General features: G+C 46.2%; 1 protein-coding gene across 1 annotated transcript; it reads left to right on the top strand.

The window, feature by feature from the left end:
- The first annotated feature begins 830 nt into the window (after positions 1-830).
- maneal (mannosidase endo-alpha like) lies at positions 831-11,957 on the top strand. The gene is made up of 4 exons (XM_012831461.3): positions 831-2,470; positions 3,492-3,601; positions 9,083-9,159; positions 10,328-11,957. Exons 1-4 carry the CDS (start codon positions 1,858-1,860, stop codon positions 10,962-10,964), a joined length of 1,437 nt encoding a protein of 478 aa, XP_012686915.2. The 5' UTR covers positions 831-1,857; the 3' UTR covers positions 10,965-11,957.
- The last annotated feature ends 4,883 nt before the right edge of the window (positions 11,958-16,840 follow it).

The following is a 16,840-nucleotide window of genomic DNA, read 5'->3' as shown; positions in this document are numbered from 1 at the left end:
GCAGAAATAATGGATTTCACATATAACTTTACAATTTCAAAGACAATAGTCTATTGATGATGATTGAGGAGGAGGAGAATGAGGGGTTGGATAGTAAAACATATAGAGATAAAGACAGTGTCGAGGTAAGACGTTTAAGAAGCTCTATCAAAAAGCCTGCTTCAGTGTTTTGTGGAATGGGTCCAGCGTGGGTGCAACCGTTGTTGCATCAACCCACGGAGAAGCACAGGCTTAGATAGGAAAAATAATCCTATCAGTCTTCATTTACATAGTAACAAGAAAAACCAGTTTAGTTTATCAAAAAGGTCTAGGCCTGTGTCCCTCAGATGAAGCCTGTTTGAGCACTATTATTAAATTAGTGGTACAATTAAAATTGCGTTTTAATATTCTTAGAATATGTAGACAGACCAATGCAATCAATGTATAAACTATATAGAATTATCTAGCAACTGGTACTGTTGCGGTATCGGCAGTTTAGGACCCTTTTGTATATTGAATGTATGGATTTACGGGAAGTTCAGGGAAGGTTCTTTGAAGGCCTAACTCTTGATAAAGGTAGCCTAATGTATTTGAGCTTTCCTTTATCCAACGGTTGCTGAAGGATTGGCCTATCCACCACTGAATTTGCGTGTTTTGTACTGATTACACATGCAAAAAAAGTAAATAAATAACTAACTGACGTAGTTGCTGTTTACACGCTCAATGATTTAAAACAAAATATATCATATTTTATTTATATGAACAGGTGCATATCCAGTTCTAGTCTAGTCGGGTAGGGTATTATGTAACCACGATAGGAATCCCTTGCGTTGTAGCTTACTGATGACCACTAGGGACAACTGAAGAGATGTGTCCACTCAATAGTGCTCTTAAGGACTGTTTTTCAAAACACGAGTGAACCCTCTTGACATTATCAGTGCGCTTTTTATCCAGTTTTGTTACCGAAGACTTCTTCTTTCGTGGAAATACATTTAATCAGGAGCACTCGTCAAGCAGAGAGGAATCCAAATGCAGAAATAAGAGATGCTATTCTGTGTCGCCCACACCATGCAGCCTGACGGTTTCGGCGAATACGATTGGTTAACTGCGTTTCACCTCAGAGAAATACTTTACTTTCACATTGGGGGAAGATTCGACAAGAAATAGGGTACAGTGGTGCCCATCACAGGAGAGGACCACACGAAAGCAGCGGCAGGCGGAAACAATGGTGACGAATCTGCGAACCCATGTGATGAATTAACGAATGCTGGGCCACACTAAATGTGTGGGCATAGCGGTTGGATATCTAGTGAGGGACTAGTCTCGGATGGAAGAAGAAAGAAAACGACTGTCAGCTTCAGGCGCTGCGCAGAAAATGAGTAAGCCTACCGAAATGGGGGGGGGGGGGGGGAAATAACCGTAAAACGCACGAATGACCAAAAGGCGTTTTAGGTAAAGTAGCTTCACATTTGCGCGTTGCTGACGAGATGGTAGCTCAACCTGTTATGGAGAATTTGACAGTAAGGTCTCACGGGATGCTGTGAGAGGTGTCTTTTCTTGGTTTTATTAAAGATAAATAGCCTATGCTGATGTCAGCTACTACCGCATCGAAAGTGTCACCCAACTGATATACTTTAAATTGGGCAACTTGTAGCGCTACGTTATATTAACTTGTAGATTTCGAGAAACATTAAGTAGGTGGTATATTTTGGCAAGTTGTCACATTATTATGGATTTGGCTTAATCTGCTTAATGTAGGCGACCTAACATTAAAGAACTGCGTGTGCTCCGTGTTATGATATATCGCGTGTTTCACGGCGAACCGCAGGCTGTAAATATGTTTGCATTCCTGTGATCAGTCTGCCAAACTGAGGTGAAATGCAAAGCGATATCGCCAGGAAGCGCTCCTATCATGCACGTAACAAGAACGGATGTTCCGTGGTATGTACTGTGAACTACTTCTGCGGATCCCAGACGCTAACCATGTCCAGGCTGCGCAAAAAAGCCTGTGTGGCTCTCTTCTTGTTCACGCTGTTCATTTTTGGCACTATGATGGGCTTGAGAACCCTCAAACCCAGCGACGGCTTCTCGGACCTAGCACCCGGAATGGACCTGGTGCCGTTCGTGGGCGAGAGGGCGGAGAGGCGACAAGTTGCAAACGATGTCCTGGCGTCTGCGGGTCAGAGTCGTTTCCCCAGCGACACCAAAGTAGTCTTCTCGAACTCTGGACCCGAGAAAAGTATTTTTTATGACATTCACATATTTTATTACTTGTGGTACGGCACGCCGCAGATGGACGGAAACTACATCCACTGGGACCACGTACTTGTGCCTCACTGGGACCCCAAAATCGCTGCCAGTCACCCCAAAGGGAAGCATACTCCTCCGGAGGACATTGCCTCGAGTTTCTATCCCGAACTGGGACCCTACAGCTCCAGGGATCCTGAGGTTATTGAGTCCCACATGTCGCAGATTGAAGCAGCCGCTGCAGGTAGGTTTATGCCCTGGTGAAGGCTGCCACAGAACATTTACAGAAGCATATATTCAATTAATGTACAGTAAAAAGAAAGTGTTACACTTTGTCAGGACAAGGTTAAGCCATTGCAGAGATGACAAATGTTGATATATCATCACTGATAATCTGATGATAGAATTAATCTTCGTTTGTTTGCACCTTTCCATAAACTGTATACGATATCGGTTTGCGATCTACGGTGCTGAATCCTATGTTTTCCTATATATTGACATAACTCTTAACTCAACTGAGTGGCAGTAATGATATTCTGACATCCTCAAAGACCAAATGACCATAGGAATGATCAAGTATGTTTCACATTTCAAATTCAAACATCAGGTGTTTCTAAACAATATGTAATCTGCAGAATAGAATGAACAAGGTCTCCTTGTAATGACACAATACTGTATGGACATTAATCCAGTGGTCACCAGGCAGCACCACACACAAATTGCACTAGAGATAGAACATAAGAATGCGTACATCTGTCTAGCCTGCAAATAGCTCCTGTGCTCCAGTCTCTCAACTGGTAGAACTGGGTTCTCTCATGGGTTCAATACTTCAGGAGCACCCACACACTGATGGAATCGTGCTGAACGTTTCTTTCAAGTAAAATGTCCTCTAAATTGATGAATGTAACCGTCATTTAAATGTTCTCTAAGTTGCTTTGGAGTAGAGTGCTTTAATGAATACATGTGGATGTAATTGACATTGACATTGAGGCAGTGTAATACAGTTTCTCTTTGGGGATCAATAAAGTACTGTACCTCCTACCTAACTACCTACCTACCTAACTACATTGCTTTGGAGTAGACTGTGTGTTAAATTAATAAATGTAATTTAAATGTAGTCTAAGTTGCTATGGAATAGAATGTCTGAATAAATGTGAATGTTATTCAAATATACTCTTAAGTTGCGAAGTTAGAGTGTCTAAATGAATACATGAAACTTGTATTTGACATTGACTGAGGCAGTGCTCCCTTGCATACCCCTCCAGGGGTGGTGGTGCTGTCCTGGTACCCACCCGGCGTGGGCGACGACCACGGCGAGCCCTCCGAGGACCTGGTGCCTGCAGTCATGGACGCCGCCCATCGGCACCGTATCAAGGTAACTGGTGAGAGACGTTTGTATCCTGTCCGGTTTGTGATGAAAATGGATGTCTGTACTGTAATGCACTGTACTGTAAGACGTTTTGGAGAACAGCATCTGTTAAATTACTAAATGTAGAGGTCACATGGTTAACAGTGACTTTTATGCAGCCCACCGGCATCGTGTGAAGGTAACTGGTGAGAGATGGTTGTATTCTATCTTAGATGCTTGGACATCGACCTGATGTACTTAACAGAAGCATTTTGCAGTTTGGTCATTCAGCAGACATTCTGCTCATTCAAAGTCAGAACTGTACCTCTGGGGATATTAGTCCCATGACCTTGCACCTGAAGACAAGAAGTCCTTTAAGTAAAGGGATGATGTATAGCCCAGCAGTCATGACAGAAAAATAAATCCCAGCAGGACGGTCAGGTCCCCAATGTTCAGTAGAGCGTTCACTATCAAAGATTTTCGGATTTACAAATGTTCAGATGGTCCATTCAATTCACTGGAATATCCCAAAGCATTCTGAAGAGCTGTATCATATCATTTATTTACATTTACCCCAGCTTCAACACGGACTCTGTGCACTACACATTTTCCCCTTAATCTGCTGGTATATGGTAGCCAACACCTGCTAAATACCTGCACAAATCTACGTAGTATTACCTTACAAATCTCTTTAAGACATTTGGTTTAATTCTGTTGCTATCATTAGTTTAAGGCTTTCCTACCTTAGACACTTTAGTTTAGTGTTGCTTATGTTTCTCCAATTATGAGCCATACAACAGTGTGATAACATTTGGAGATGAAGATTTATGGGAAAGAGGAACTAACAGCGTTTGGTGACTGGGTGTGTGGCTGTATCAGGAATACAGGCATTGCATCAACCGCTTTCACCACAGGAGTTACTGAGCAAAGCCGATTAGTCATCACAGAACAGTCAAGAAATTAAGGGTGAAGGTGAGAGGGTCTGCCACACACACACACACACAAACACACACACATGTGTGCGTGTGTATGTGTGTGGTGTGTGTGATTTATGTGACTCCAGCAGCACTATGTAGCAAGCGGCTTCTCAAGGGATTTGTGTACAGCAAGGGGTTATTTTTTATTTCTACCCTCCATCTTCCTACCTGCATTATTCATGGTGCGCATAGGGGTCTATGTTTCTCTCACATGCTCACGCCACAGCTTTTAGAGGTTTTAATCTTTTCACACTGACAGGTCAGGAGATTGGCCCCAGCTCTGTTTTCACATCAAGCCCATACACAGTGCCAGTCTGCAAGGACGGAAGACACCCATTTGATTTCAGTAGTAATCGTGCAGCAGTAGGTGGCACGCAACTAATACAACCAAACCTATTTTCTCCCATCAGGCTGCTGACAGCGCAGTTCATTTTCACTGATATAACCACATCAGTCTGGTCACTCTTGTTCATTCACAAACGATCAGACCATTGTGCTCTGGTCACGAGTAGCCTACAAACGCACTGAAGTCTCTTGACTTAAGATCTGATTTAAAATATCCTGCAACCATTTTCCTGAAGGTGACCAGAGCACAGACACACGGCGGAGACTAGTCACAGCACGCTCCCTATTACTCATGCAGACGTTATTAACACTGTGGTACAACATGGACTCCCCATATTTGCCGTTGTCCCTGTTGGCCAAGCTGGTGCTGACTCTGCAGCTTTTCCACTGATTGGCACACAGTACGGCCAGCGCCGTGCTCATATTTCTTGTCAGCCCAAAGGTGCCTTTGCCAAGGGGAGCACTGGCTGATCACATACAGCGCATAAACACACATTTACACTTACACACACACACACTCCTCTCTCTCTCTCTCTCTCTCTCTCTCTCACTTACACACATACACTCTCACACAAACACACACACAAACGGACTCACACCAACATACACACACACATATGCACACGTGCATACATCACACACACAAAGGGTGGGTGTGCATGTTTTCTGTGGCGTATATATTACAATCCAGAGAGCAGTGAAAGGGGCAGATCCCATTGCACATTTATAAATGGGGCCATGCAAAATGCATGAGGCCGGCCTTGGCCACTGGACTTATGCAACGGTGGCATGATGCTGCCCCCCGGGGGCTAATGCACGGACCAGCCATGTCACTAACGCTGGACTGGGCACATAGAGAATGCTCTAGTGAGCCGAGCCCTGTGTGTGTGTGTGTGTGTGTGTGTGTGTGTGTGTGTGTGTGTGTGTGTGTGTGTGTGTGTGTGTGTGTGTGTGTGTGTGTGTGTGTGTGTGTGTGTGTGTGTGTGTGTGTGTGTGTGTGTGTGTGTGTGTGTGTGTTTATGGGTCTGGATTAAAGGGGAATGGTGAGATGGAGTGAGGGAGGGAGGAAATGAAGAAAGAGAGATGGAGAGAGAGATGAAAAAAAGGAAACAGAGAATAGGAGAGAGTCGATGAGAGATGGATGACAATACACAAGGAAGAGAGAGAGCGAGAGAAGAGAGAGAAGAGATGAAGCAAATGAGAACAAGAGTAATGGAGAGGGGGGGTGGTGAGAGATGGATGTCAAAAAGCAAGGGAGGCAAAGCAAGAGAGAGAGGGAAGGAGACCTTTTTGTGTGTGTGTAACCACTATGTGACAAAGAGCTTTTTGCCAGAGGGCCCTTTGTGAAAGGCCCATTTCTGACAGGTTCGTCAGGCAGCCTGTCACCGTACAGATACACTCTGATGTGCCCAAGCGTCCCTTCACTTTGGCAGTGACCGCATCCCTGCATGTGTGTGTCTCTCTCTGTCTGTCTGTCTGTGTGTGTGTGTCTGTCTGTCTGTGTGTGTGTGTGTGTGTGTGTGTGTGTGTGTGTGTGTGTGTGTGTGTGTGTGTGTGTGTGTGTGTGTGTGTGTGTGTGTGTGTGTGTGTGTGTAATGTCATTTACCGTTGTTCAAAGAGGGGGAAGCCATGCTGTGGGAGAGGACACCCGGCCCTGTTTCCCACCACAGCGCTGTCTGTCTCCCTGACGCCCATTACTGAAATGCCACAGATCAAACAGGTCGGCCCTGTCTCCACTGGCGGCTCGCGCAGATAAAAAAAAAAAGCATCTCCCTGGTCTGGTCATAAACATCTCTTCTTTTTTTTTTGGCCAGTCGAGGAAAATGACACCTAACAGCAAACAAACTACTAACAGTGAACATCCATGCTTGAGTTCCTGACTGCAGTGGCTGGTTGTGAGGTTGGAAGGCGGATGTGAGGTTTTTGCTTGTAAGCCTTTGAGCAAAATTACAAAGAGCTAATAGGAAGCATCTCTTCTCCCTGTTATATTTCACGCTCCATAAGCACCCCCCACCCCCCGCCCCTTGCTTCTGCTCCCCACCCCCACCCCCACCCCCTCCTCCCCAAAGGCAGAATGGGCTGATGACAGTCCTGGCCAACTACCTGTTCCTGTGGTGCAGTCAGCAGCAAATAAACAAAACGCTCTCCTCCTCCTCCCTCTCTCTCTCTCCTTCTCTCCCACTCTCTCTGCCCTTCGCTCTCTCTTTCTTTCTTCCTCTGTCTCTCTGCTTCTATGCTTTCTGTCACAGAAATGTGAGTGGGAGTTGTGAGGAGATGCTGTATGGAGGGGAGGGAGGAAGGGAGTGTGTGTGTGTGTGTGTTGGGGGATCAACAATATTCCACCTCCCGGGCCTTCAGCAATTTCAAACCACCAGTGACAAACTGACACTCGAAGAGGGGTCTGTGGTGGGGGTGGGGGTGGGGGGGGGGTGCCGAAACACGACGTCACCATGGCAACTGTTTATGAAGCTCTTCGTTCAGCAGCTCTGCGTATACTGCGCCTGCCTGCCTGCTGAAAGGAGGGAAAGAGAGAGAAGAGCGGGTGGGTGTTTTCAGGACGCGTTCCTTCTCTCGCTCGCTCACTCATCCACGCTCTCCTCTCTTCTCTTCTCCTCTCTGCTCTCCACTCCCTCCTTTTTTTTTCACCACCACCGCCACCACATTCACTGCCCGACAGCTCAATCAAGCGTTTCATTGTCGGCAAGCTGAAGTGGACCTTTCGACTGGCCCCACGGTAGCGGAAAAAAAAAACAACAACAAAACAAAAAAAAAATCAGCCTCCGGGCTCCAAGGTGCAGAACAGAGAACACACACACCACCCCTCGCTCAACTGTCAGAGCTGTCATGGTGTTATGTATGATGTGTACAGCCAAGCTCTCAGCACTCCTGTGTATCCATAAAGCTTTTCACAGCTCAAGGAAAAAGATTATGGTGCCATGGCTCTGGTCCAAAGCCTGTTATGAAGAAGGATGACCACTGCTGCAGAGACGAGAGACTATTCCTCGTGCTCGTGACATCTTTTGATTGTTTCAAGCATGTGCTCAGTGGCGGGTGTGACTTGTTCATTACGCCTGTGACCAAAACTGGCTATCGACCCAAAAGACCTGCTGGTGATTCTCACAGCATTTCCTGTGTGTTACAGTCCAGCTGTGGTGTCAGGTTACAAAATAACAGCTAGTCAAACGGATATATAGTTTTGTGTTTGCTTTATTCAGTGTGGGATAACGTGCCTTAACCCTGAGCCACTGAACATTATGTACAGACCCCAGATCAGGTCTGTTGGCTTATTGACACCTGAGAAATGAAGGCAGAAACCTATTTTAAGACTAGCCGGCAAGTCACCTCTCGTCTCGTTTCCTGACCAGTGCTCTTACACACAATCTGACCCGATCGATCCGACGACATCGACCGCGACCCACCCTCACCACCCTGAAATAACTCCTCCGCTGCAGAGAGAGAGAGAGTGAGAAGACACCTGGCGCCTGACATTTGTGGCTTTCTCACACAATCAGCGGTGTGGCGGGCGAAAGGTCCTCGAAGTCCCCTCTGAGTGGCGGGCGGCAGCCGTGGCAGTGGTGTCCGCTTCCAGTGTCAGACCCTTCGCAGGCGCCGTTGGCGCAGAAAAGGTCACTCAGTCAGTGACGGTGACAGATGGTGCCCTTGTTTGCGGCCCAGATAGTGGCAGAGGTTGTGGCGGCTTTGGCCCTGATCTGGCGTGGAGTCTGGGCTGAAGTCCACAGCTGAGAGGACAACAAACTGATAAAGGCTTCACTTCAAAGCTGGACGTCTTAACACCTTAAATATTGTTGATTTAAGACAGGCAAAGAAAATATCTTAATTAAAGTTATGTCACTCCCTAGGAAGCAGCCAAATAAATGCTGTATATTCAGTCACATTATCTTCAGTCACTAAAGGTTAAAATGTCTGCTAACTGAACCACTTTAAATGCCAACATGCACATTATTTATTGTTTCGAAGGGTAAACTGATTACCTCGACAGGTAATGTGATGCTGTGAAATAATGAACCAGAATAATGCATTGACTAATGTTTCATTAACTAAGTACATTGGAGCCTCACCCCTGCTCTCTCCCCACAGGTAGCGCTCCACGCCCGGCTGTACAGAATAATGCATCTGTTTCATTAACTAAGCACATTAGAGCCTGAGTCTTGATCTCTGCCCACAGGTGGCGTTCCACATCCAGCCGTACAAGGGACGGACAGACCTCAGCATGCATGACAACATTAAATACATCATTGACAAGTAGGTTGGGTTTTTTCCTAGTTTATGTAGCTCAACTGGTTAAATGACGGATAGCGCAAGGTGCTAACAGCACCAAAGTCATGTGTCTGACACTCTAAGGAGAATACATCCTGGTAAACATACATACTGTGCTGTACTATCCTAGGTACTTTGGATAAAAGCATATGTTAAATGAACAGACGTAAATGTAAATGCTGCAAAGCCTTCCCAGACAGAGCACATATTAAGAGCTATCACCGAGCTAACCCACAGACAACAGGGCTTAGAACTCCCCCGCTCTCTATATCGCTGTCCACCTACGTTTGATCCTAGTAGACCTGGGAGTGACATACGAGCCAGCGTTATCTCGCCAGAGTATAGCAGACACAGGTGCCTGAAATAGACTAAAAAAGAAGAAGATCGACCTTTGTTTAAATATGTATGAGGCAGAAGGTCGCCATGGCCTTGATGCAGTCGATGTGAACTCCCACCGAGAGTATAACAGGTAGGGGTTGACGGGCGGTGGCAAATTTGATAACCTGTCAGACGAGTTTTTTAAATGTCCCTGTGTTTGGGAAAACGTCTGCAGCCGATACAGGGATCATTATTTTTGTTTTAAATGACACCGTAGGGGGAACATCCTTGTAGGCCGATTTAACATCTCAACCTTGAAACGTTGGCCAAGGTCTGTAGAGCACACGGAGAGGCTAATTGACGGTCGTCGTGCTAAGCGAAGTATGACACTGAAGATAGATTCCTGCACGGTGAGCTGAATCGGTTTCTCGGGCACGCGTTAGAGCTACCAGTGCCAGCTCTCATCTATCCCACTGGCTCAGCCATCTGCCTATGGGAAGATCTGGACGGAGATGAAAACATTACATGCTACTGTGCACTGATCTGCAATGAAAACGTAACAACCATATTCTGGTTTCCCTTGTTAGTGTGTGCACTTGTCAAATGATGTCTTTAGTGATGATTGAAAGCATATGTTTAATGTAAGACTGCTTTTTTTACAATACGTTTGAGTCATATTTAACAATGTTCCTTTTTCTGTTTATTCATACTTAAACAATATTATATATAACCTTACCTTACCTTTATAACCATTCATTTTGATTTTATACATTACAATTTAATAAAATTGGCCATTCATGTAGCTTATTTTAATGCATACAATCACTCCCCCTAGGTATGGTAATCATGGAGCCTTCTACAGATTCAAGTCCAACACAGGCAAAGTTCTGCCTCTCTTCTACATCTATGACTCGTACCTGACCCCTCCAGAGGCCTGGGCTGACCTTTTGACCTCCAGTGGGGCCCACAGCCTGCGGGGCACCCCTTATGACGGGGTCTTCGTCGCCCTCATCGTGGAGGAGCGCCACAAGCATGACATCCTGGCAGGGGGCTTCGACGGCATGTACACCTACTTCGCCTCCAACGGCTTCTCCTTCGGCTCCTCGCACCAGAACTGGAAAGCCATAAAGGCCTTCTGCGATGGCAACAACCTGCTGTTCGTGCCCAGTGCCGGGCCGGGCTACGCGGACACTGCGGTGCGGCCGTGGAACAACCACAACACCCGGAACCGGGTCAACGGGCGCTACTACGAGACGTCCCTGCAGGCTGCCCTGTCGGTGAGGCCGGAGGTCATCACCATCACGTCCTTCAACGAGTGGCACGAGGGCACGCAGATTGAGAGATCGGTGCCCAAAAAGACGGTCACGCGGCTTTATCTGGACTACAAGCCCCATAATGCCGATCTCTACCTGGACATCACCAGGAGGTGGGCAGAACAGTTTAGCAAAGAGAAGGAGCAGTGGCTCATGTGATTGTTGTGCCCGTGCCGTTTGGTGAAGTGCATTGTGGGTGTCTGTGCAGAGTGCTGTACATGGCGTGTGTATCTTGTGGCGTTCCTCTAAGATCGACTGAACAGTGATTTGCGAAACTGTGTCACCTTATCTTGCCGTGATGGACTTTATTTACCATCTATTTTAACTAGGCAGCTCTTCAACCAAGGACAGTTACATGTCTAATGCACTTCTGTACTCTGCTGTAGACAGCCAGTCGCTAAAATGAGCTAGAATAAGGGTTGCCTCTCTCTGAGTCTGTCTGGGTTGTTGCATAATGCTAATAGCTTTCTGTTCAGAACGCACAGAGTCACAAACACCATTTTATAATACTACACAACAAACTGCATCACCTACACTCGGCCTCCACACAGTAATCAGTGTTATCTATGGCCTGCGTTTAGCCGGAGTATCATCATTACGTGTCATATCTCTGGTGTGGAGAAGAGTTCTTTTGTTCACTGGATGAACAGATACACAATGATGGAATTTAATACATTCTGTTGTTTTAAGTCCTGGAACATTTTTTTCTTGACATTTTACTGTAATTATATGTTTTACAATTTGTAGTAAGGTATTCATTAACAAAATAAATCATGTGTGAAGTCAAAATTAAAATGCCCTGCAATAGTTGAAATTAAGCAAAAACATACCACCATTATTTTCCCCCAAATACTTGAATATCCATTTGCCTGTATAATGCATGTTTTATCTCATAATCTAAACACATGAGTGATGTTAGTCAGGATGTTGACAGGACCCTGAGCAACTAATTTCCTTTTTCCCCTGTGGTGCAGTCTGTTGGATGATGGAGATCAGGTCATGTATTCATCCAGCGAGAGTTATTAATCACAATCTGGTAGGTTGGCATTTGGCTGCAGTGGCGCCTACACGTGGAGTGACTGATTGCCAGTGCTGTCACAGCAGTTTGGGAACGGGCAGCTTCTGTCTGTGCACACGCACACACACACACACACACACACACACACACGCACACACAATAAAATCCCAACCCACTAAAAGACTGTGTTCCCCTTTGAGATGCAACTCAAACATGACTCGGTCATGCCTTCATTGCTGCCTCAGTATCACTTCCAGTGGTGTGTGTGTGTGTATTGGGGGGGGGGGGGACGTTTAGGGACGCCGGGGGAGAAGCAGCAGTGCTTGTTGTTATTGTTCTGTCCACTGGAGCGCCCACGGCCCTCTGCAGCTGTGCTCACTTGAAACACGCAGGTCAGTCAGGAAGCAGCGGAGCAGGGAAGATCCTTCAGGACAGTCGAATGCCACCCTCCGCCCTACATAGAGCCCCCCAGACGCCTGCACCCTTCCGCCCTACATAGAGCCCCCTCATCCACTCATCCAGACGCCTGCACCCTCCGCCCTACATAGAGTCCCCTCATCCACTCATCCAGACGCCTGCACCCTTCCGCCCTACATAGAGCCCCCTCATCCACTCATCCAGACGCCTGCACCCTTCCGCCCTACATAGAGTCCCCTCATCCACTCATCCAGACGCCTGCCCGCCCGCCCGCTCCGCTCGCCCATCAGCCTTTGACACCAGACGCGGCGGCGTAGGACACGTCAGCCCCCCGACGCCCTTGATGCACACACCCGCTCCATTCCATCGGACACGGTTCATGATGGAAGAATGGGGGGGGGGGGGTCACTGCTCCGTGATGAGATGGGAGTGGAGATGGACAAAAATGGGAAGCGACAGACGAGGCGGTGCGAGAAGGGCGAAGCAGTCTTGCTCTCTCTGAACGCTACGTTCACGCCTGAACTCCGCTTCATCCCGCATTGTCCTCGCTCAAGCTGACAGGAGACACATCAGTTAGACACGTCCATCAAAGGGCGACGGAGAGTGGGAGTGAGTGACAGAGTGGGAGAGGGAGAGAGGGAAGTAGAGAAACTCTTTCACTTCCAAAAAAAACCTCAGGCATTATTTGAAAAATACTGTCAAACCTGAAGGCAAGTTCAAAAGGAAAAGGAACTTAAAGGGGAAAAAATTAAAATAAAACGAGTGGTAAAGAAATTCATCTAAATGCAGCTTGGGGGTTCGACGGCGAGGAAATGTTTTTCTCTGAGTTCAAGTGCACTAAAAGCAGTAGTACATTTTGCTTGTTCAATAATGCATTGCAGTGGAAGAGAAGGGGGGAAAATTTAATGAAATTTCACAAAAAGAGTTTGCCTATGCTACGTACCACGAGGGATTCCTAATGCACTTTCTGGAATCTTGCACAATAACTGGCCATCACCCACAGCAAAGCCTGAACATTACTCTTGGAACCTAGTCAGCCGCCAAGTATGCATAATTGGGCTTTGTAGAAAAACCCGACAGGGAAAAAGGTTCTTGCAGCAGGCACATGCCAAACTAATGGCTAATATTTCTTTTGGAGAAAAAAAGGTTTTATGGTGGGGGGGGGGGGGATCTTTTTTTGACACATACTGAATACATTTTGTGGGTAAAGGTATACCGGTACTCTTGCTTATATTGCGCTGCTATTTTATTCTACCTCATTTCACTGGGTAATTGAAATCAGTCTTGGGACTTCTCAAAATCCCACAGCACAACAAGCAGCCAGTTAAAAAAAATATACGATTTGGGTTTATAGGGCAATTTACGATACCGCACTGACTCTTAAGTCAACGTTTTCTGGAAGGGTTTAAAGTTTTTTTTTTTTTCAGAAACTTGTCACTGCAGCAGCCGGAGCTTGGCAAGCGTGGGGCTTTTGTGCCGTGTCATGCATGCTTTTGCCGGCGCACAGGGGACACCACAGGAAGGTGGAAGATTGCCAAGTCATGCTATTGTGGGGAGCGTTTGCCCGTTCTCTCTCTGCGTTGTGTAGCGTTGAATAGTAAATGGTCTACTGTGCTTTATTGCTCTCTCTATCACACACACAAAAGCAGCAGAGAATAAAACTCAGGCTGAGGCCTACAAGCTTCCAAACACTCCTGCTAGCCTTACAATTTAAACACGCTGTAGCGTGGGAAAAAGCCACACAGCCAAACAAATAACTAGTGCACTACACGAGATGAGATGAACACTGTAAACACAAACATACAAACATCTAACAGGACATACCTCTGGCAGGACAGTACACACAAGAAACAGGTGAAGCAACACCAGAAGTTAAGAGGTTCCTAACGTGGAACCCACACACTTGCCACCCCCCCTGCCCCCTACAACTGCCCCTACAGAGGCGTGGGAAAATAAAAACACACATAGAAATTGCATGAACTCAAAAGGGACACTCAGTCTGAACCTTACCCAGATGTGCATGGTAAGACACTCAGGCTGAACCTTACCCAGATGTGCATGGCAAGATGTGTGATAGAGGCAGTGAGACATTTCCCGATCATAGTCACACGGTTGCCCTTTGCCCAAAATGCCCCCAAAATAGTATTTTTCAGCCCTCTCTAGAATTATTCAAGTGGGTACAAAATGTTGCTTTTTCCATTTTGGAATCCAAACAGTAGCTCCATGCCGACTAACCATCTTTAATTTGTATCTTTATTAGCAAGCCAGAAAGATTTCTCCTAGAGGCTCAGTGAACTGTTCCTTCCAAACATGACAAACTTTTTTTATCAGCTCTTTCAATAACTCACTCCCTCAAAAAATACCTTTAAGACGGGTTGTGATGTTTATATAATACGTAATCCACTGTGTGTCTCCCTATTCTTATATATACACATGTGCGTAATGGTTTTATTAACATATCTGTTTTTCCTTAAAATTAAATAATGACTTTTATCTTTTAGCATCTGTGATGGATAATTATGTTAAGCAACTGTCATACTGTTAGCCATAGTAGTTAGTAAAACGAAAAATCAGAGGAGTGTTATGTATTGATACAGATAATTATTCATTAATGTACTTTTGTATGCTTTGGGAGAAAATGTCAAAAGTTCAGTCAAAATCAGTGTGACACTGATGGATTTCTCCAAAGCAAGCGGAAGAGCAGCAGACAGCTGAAATTAGTGGGCAGCCCAGTAAGTCATGGTGGTGTACGTGGACTGCCAAGTAGATTGGAAGAAGTGCATATGCGTTGGGGTGACGAAGCGTGAACTGAGTATAATGATGGCTGACTGAACTCCTCAGAAGGAGGAAGTGGACAAGGTGGTAAATATTAGAAGAGTTATTTGAATTTAGAGTTGTATTTTTAGGCGTAAATTCCCAGGTTCTCAACTTATTCAACTTCAAATTCAACTTCATCCGAAAAACAAACTCTCCAAAGTGTTCTGTTGACACTGAACTGCAGATCTACTGTTACGTATGAGTAAGCGCTGTGAGCTGTGAATAGGGGTTTTAAAAGCTTGGGAGAGTAAACGGTGCAAAACAGTATAGAGAGGTGCTGAGGGACGAGCGTCGCTGTGTAAAGACAGACAAGCTGATTGGACAGTGAAGTATAAAATGAGCAGAGGCCAATGTGGACTGATCAAGGGAGCAGAGGAAGCTGCCAAATTTCAGGGCTCCAGTGTTGAGTGATGGCTGTGGTCTGTTGAAGGGCGACGCTGGTATCACTGCAGTCTGTGCTGTTATGTTGGTTGAGAGGGAGTTGAGAAGTATCTGCAGTAGTAGGTGTACTTCACAAAGGGACCTGTGAAGTATACCTCTACGGAGGCACTCTCATTATTGTGGACTGCAATGTTGTGTAGTGGGTTGTTGTAGAGAGGAGAGGAAACTGTGACGTTTCTGTCAGGACTCTATAGTATACTGTGCTGTTATGTTGGTTGTTTGGATGAGCAGAGGGAGTTGTAAATTATCTGTGGCAGTGGGTTTACTACACAGACACATCTGTGAAGTATACCTTTATGGGGGTTCTGGGCTCATTGCAGACTATGCTGTGTTTTATAGGTTGTTCGAGGAAGGAGAGGGAGCTGTGGAGTTTTTGACAGGGCCCCAGCGAAAGCTGAAACCCTCTATGGAGGCACTGGCGTTGTTGCATACTATGCTGTTGTTTAGTGGGTTGATTGGACGAGGAGAGGGAGCTGTGAAGTGTCTGTCAGGGGCGCTAGTGATAGCTATGGTCCACTGCGGGAACACTGGCATCGATGCAGCTCCTCCTGCCTGATGGTGATGGTGATGGGCAGGCAGAAACCAATCTGCTGCAGTACCGAGCCTGCAACTTGGAGAGGTGCATCTGTAAACACACATAAAAACACACACACACACACACACACACACACACACACACACACACACACACACACACACACACACACACAGAGACAACCCTCTACTGGAAAACATTTCCATCAGCACAATTTCATCAGGCCAATTTCAAATTGTCCATGACAGCACCAATGTATGAACTCTCATTATGACACCATAATTATTATATACTCTTCCCCAGCCAAATAGATTCTCTAGAAATGCCTGTGTTCAATTACAGAAGCATTACAATTGTGAGCTCACATTGTCATGACGGCCATTGCATCCATGTCTTTAGTTCTGGTGCATTATGCCCTCATAATTAGCCCCCTATTATTACATCATAATCACTTCCACTGATATGGTCCCTGAAAACCATTATCTCCAATGGTACATCAGTATCTCAAGCAATAACATTGTATAATCGCATTTATGTGTGTGCCCGGTTGAACTGACCCCCGCCCCAGCACCTCTCCCTCCCCAGTTAATTCAAGGCTGGGAGCAGCCTGTTGGTGTCAGTGCCAGTGTGCCGCTGCAGCGCAGAAATACAGCACGCACTGGTCACATAATTAACGCTGAATGTCAACAGCCTTTGCCCCCCACCCCCACCCCCACCCCCCCCCCACCACCACCTCTCCCTCCCCAGTTATTGCAGGGGCTGGGAGCGGTCTGTTGGTTTCAGGGCCAGCGTACCACTGAAGCACAG

Source organism: Clupea harengus, chromosome 19, assembly GCF_900700415.2.
Source record: "Clupea harengus chromosome 19, Ch_v2.0.2, whole genome shotgun sequence".
NCBI lineage: Eukaryota > Metazoa > Chordata > Actinopteri > Clupeiformes > Clupeidae > Clupea > Clupea harengus.
Note: the sequence above shows the minus strand (reverse complement) of the source record. Positions and strands in the feature narration are given on the sequence as shown.

Excerpts from the sequence above, each read along its gene's own strand:
- maneal (XM_012831461.3), top strand. The coding sequence starts at position 1,858 with ATGCAAAGCGATATCGCCAGGAAGCGCTCCTATCATGCACGTAACAAG. Across the intron at positions 2,471-3,491 it reads GATTGAAGCAGCCGCTGCAG|GGGTGGTGGTGCTGTCCTGG; the intron begins GTAGGTTTATGC and ends ATACCCCTCCAG. Across the intron at positions 3,602-9,082 it reads CCCATCGGCACCGTATCAAG|GTGGCGTTCCACATCCAGCC; the intron begins GTAACTGGTGAG and ends CTCTGCCCACAG.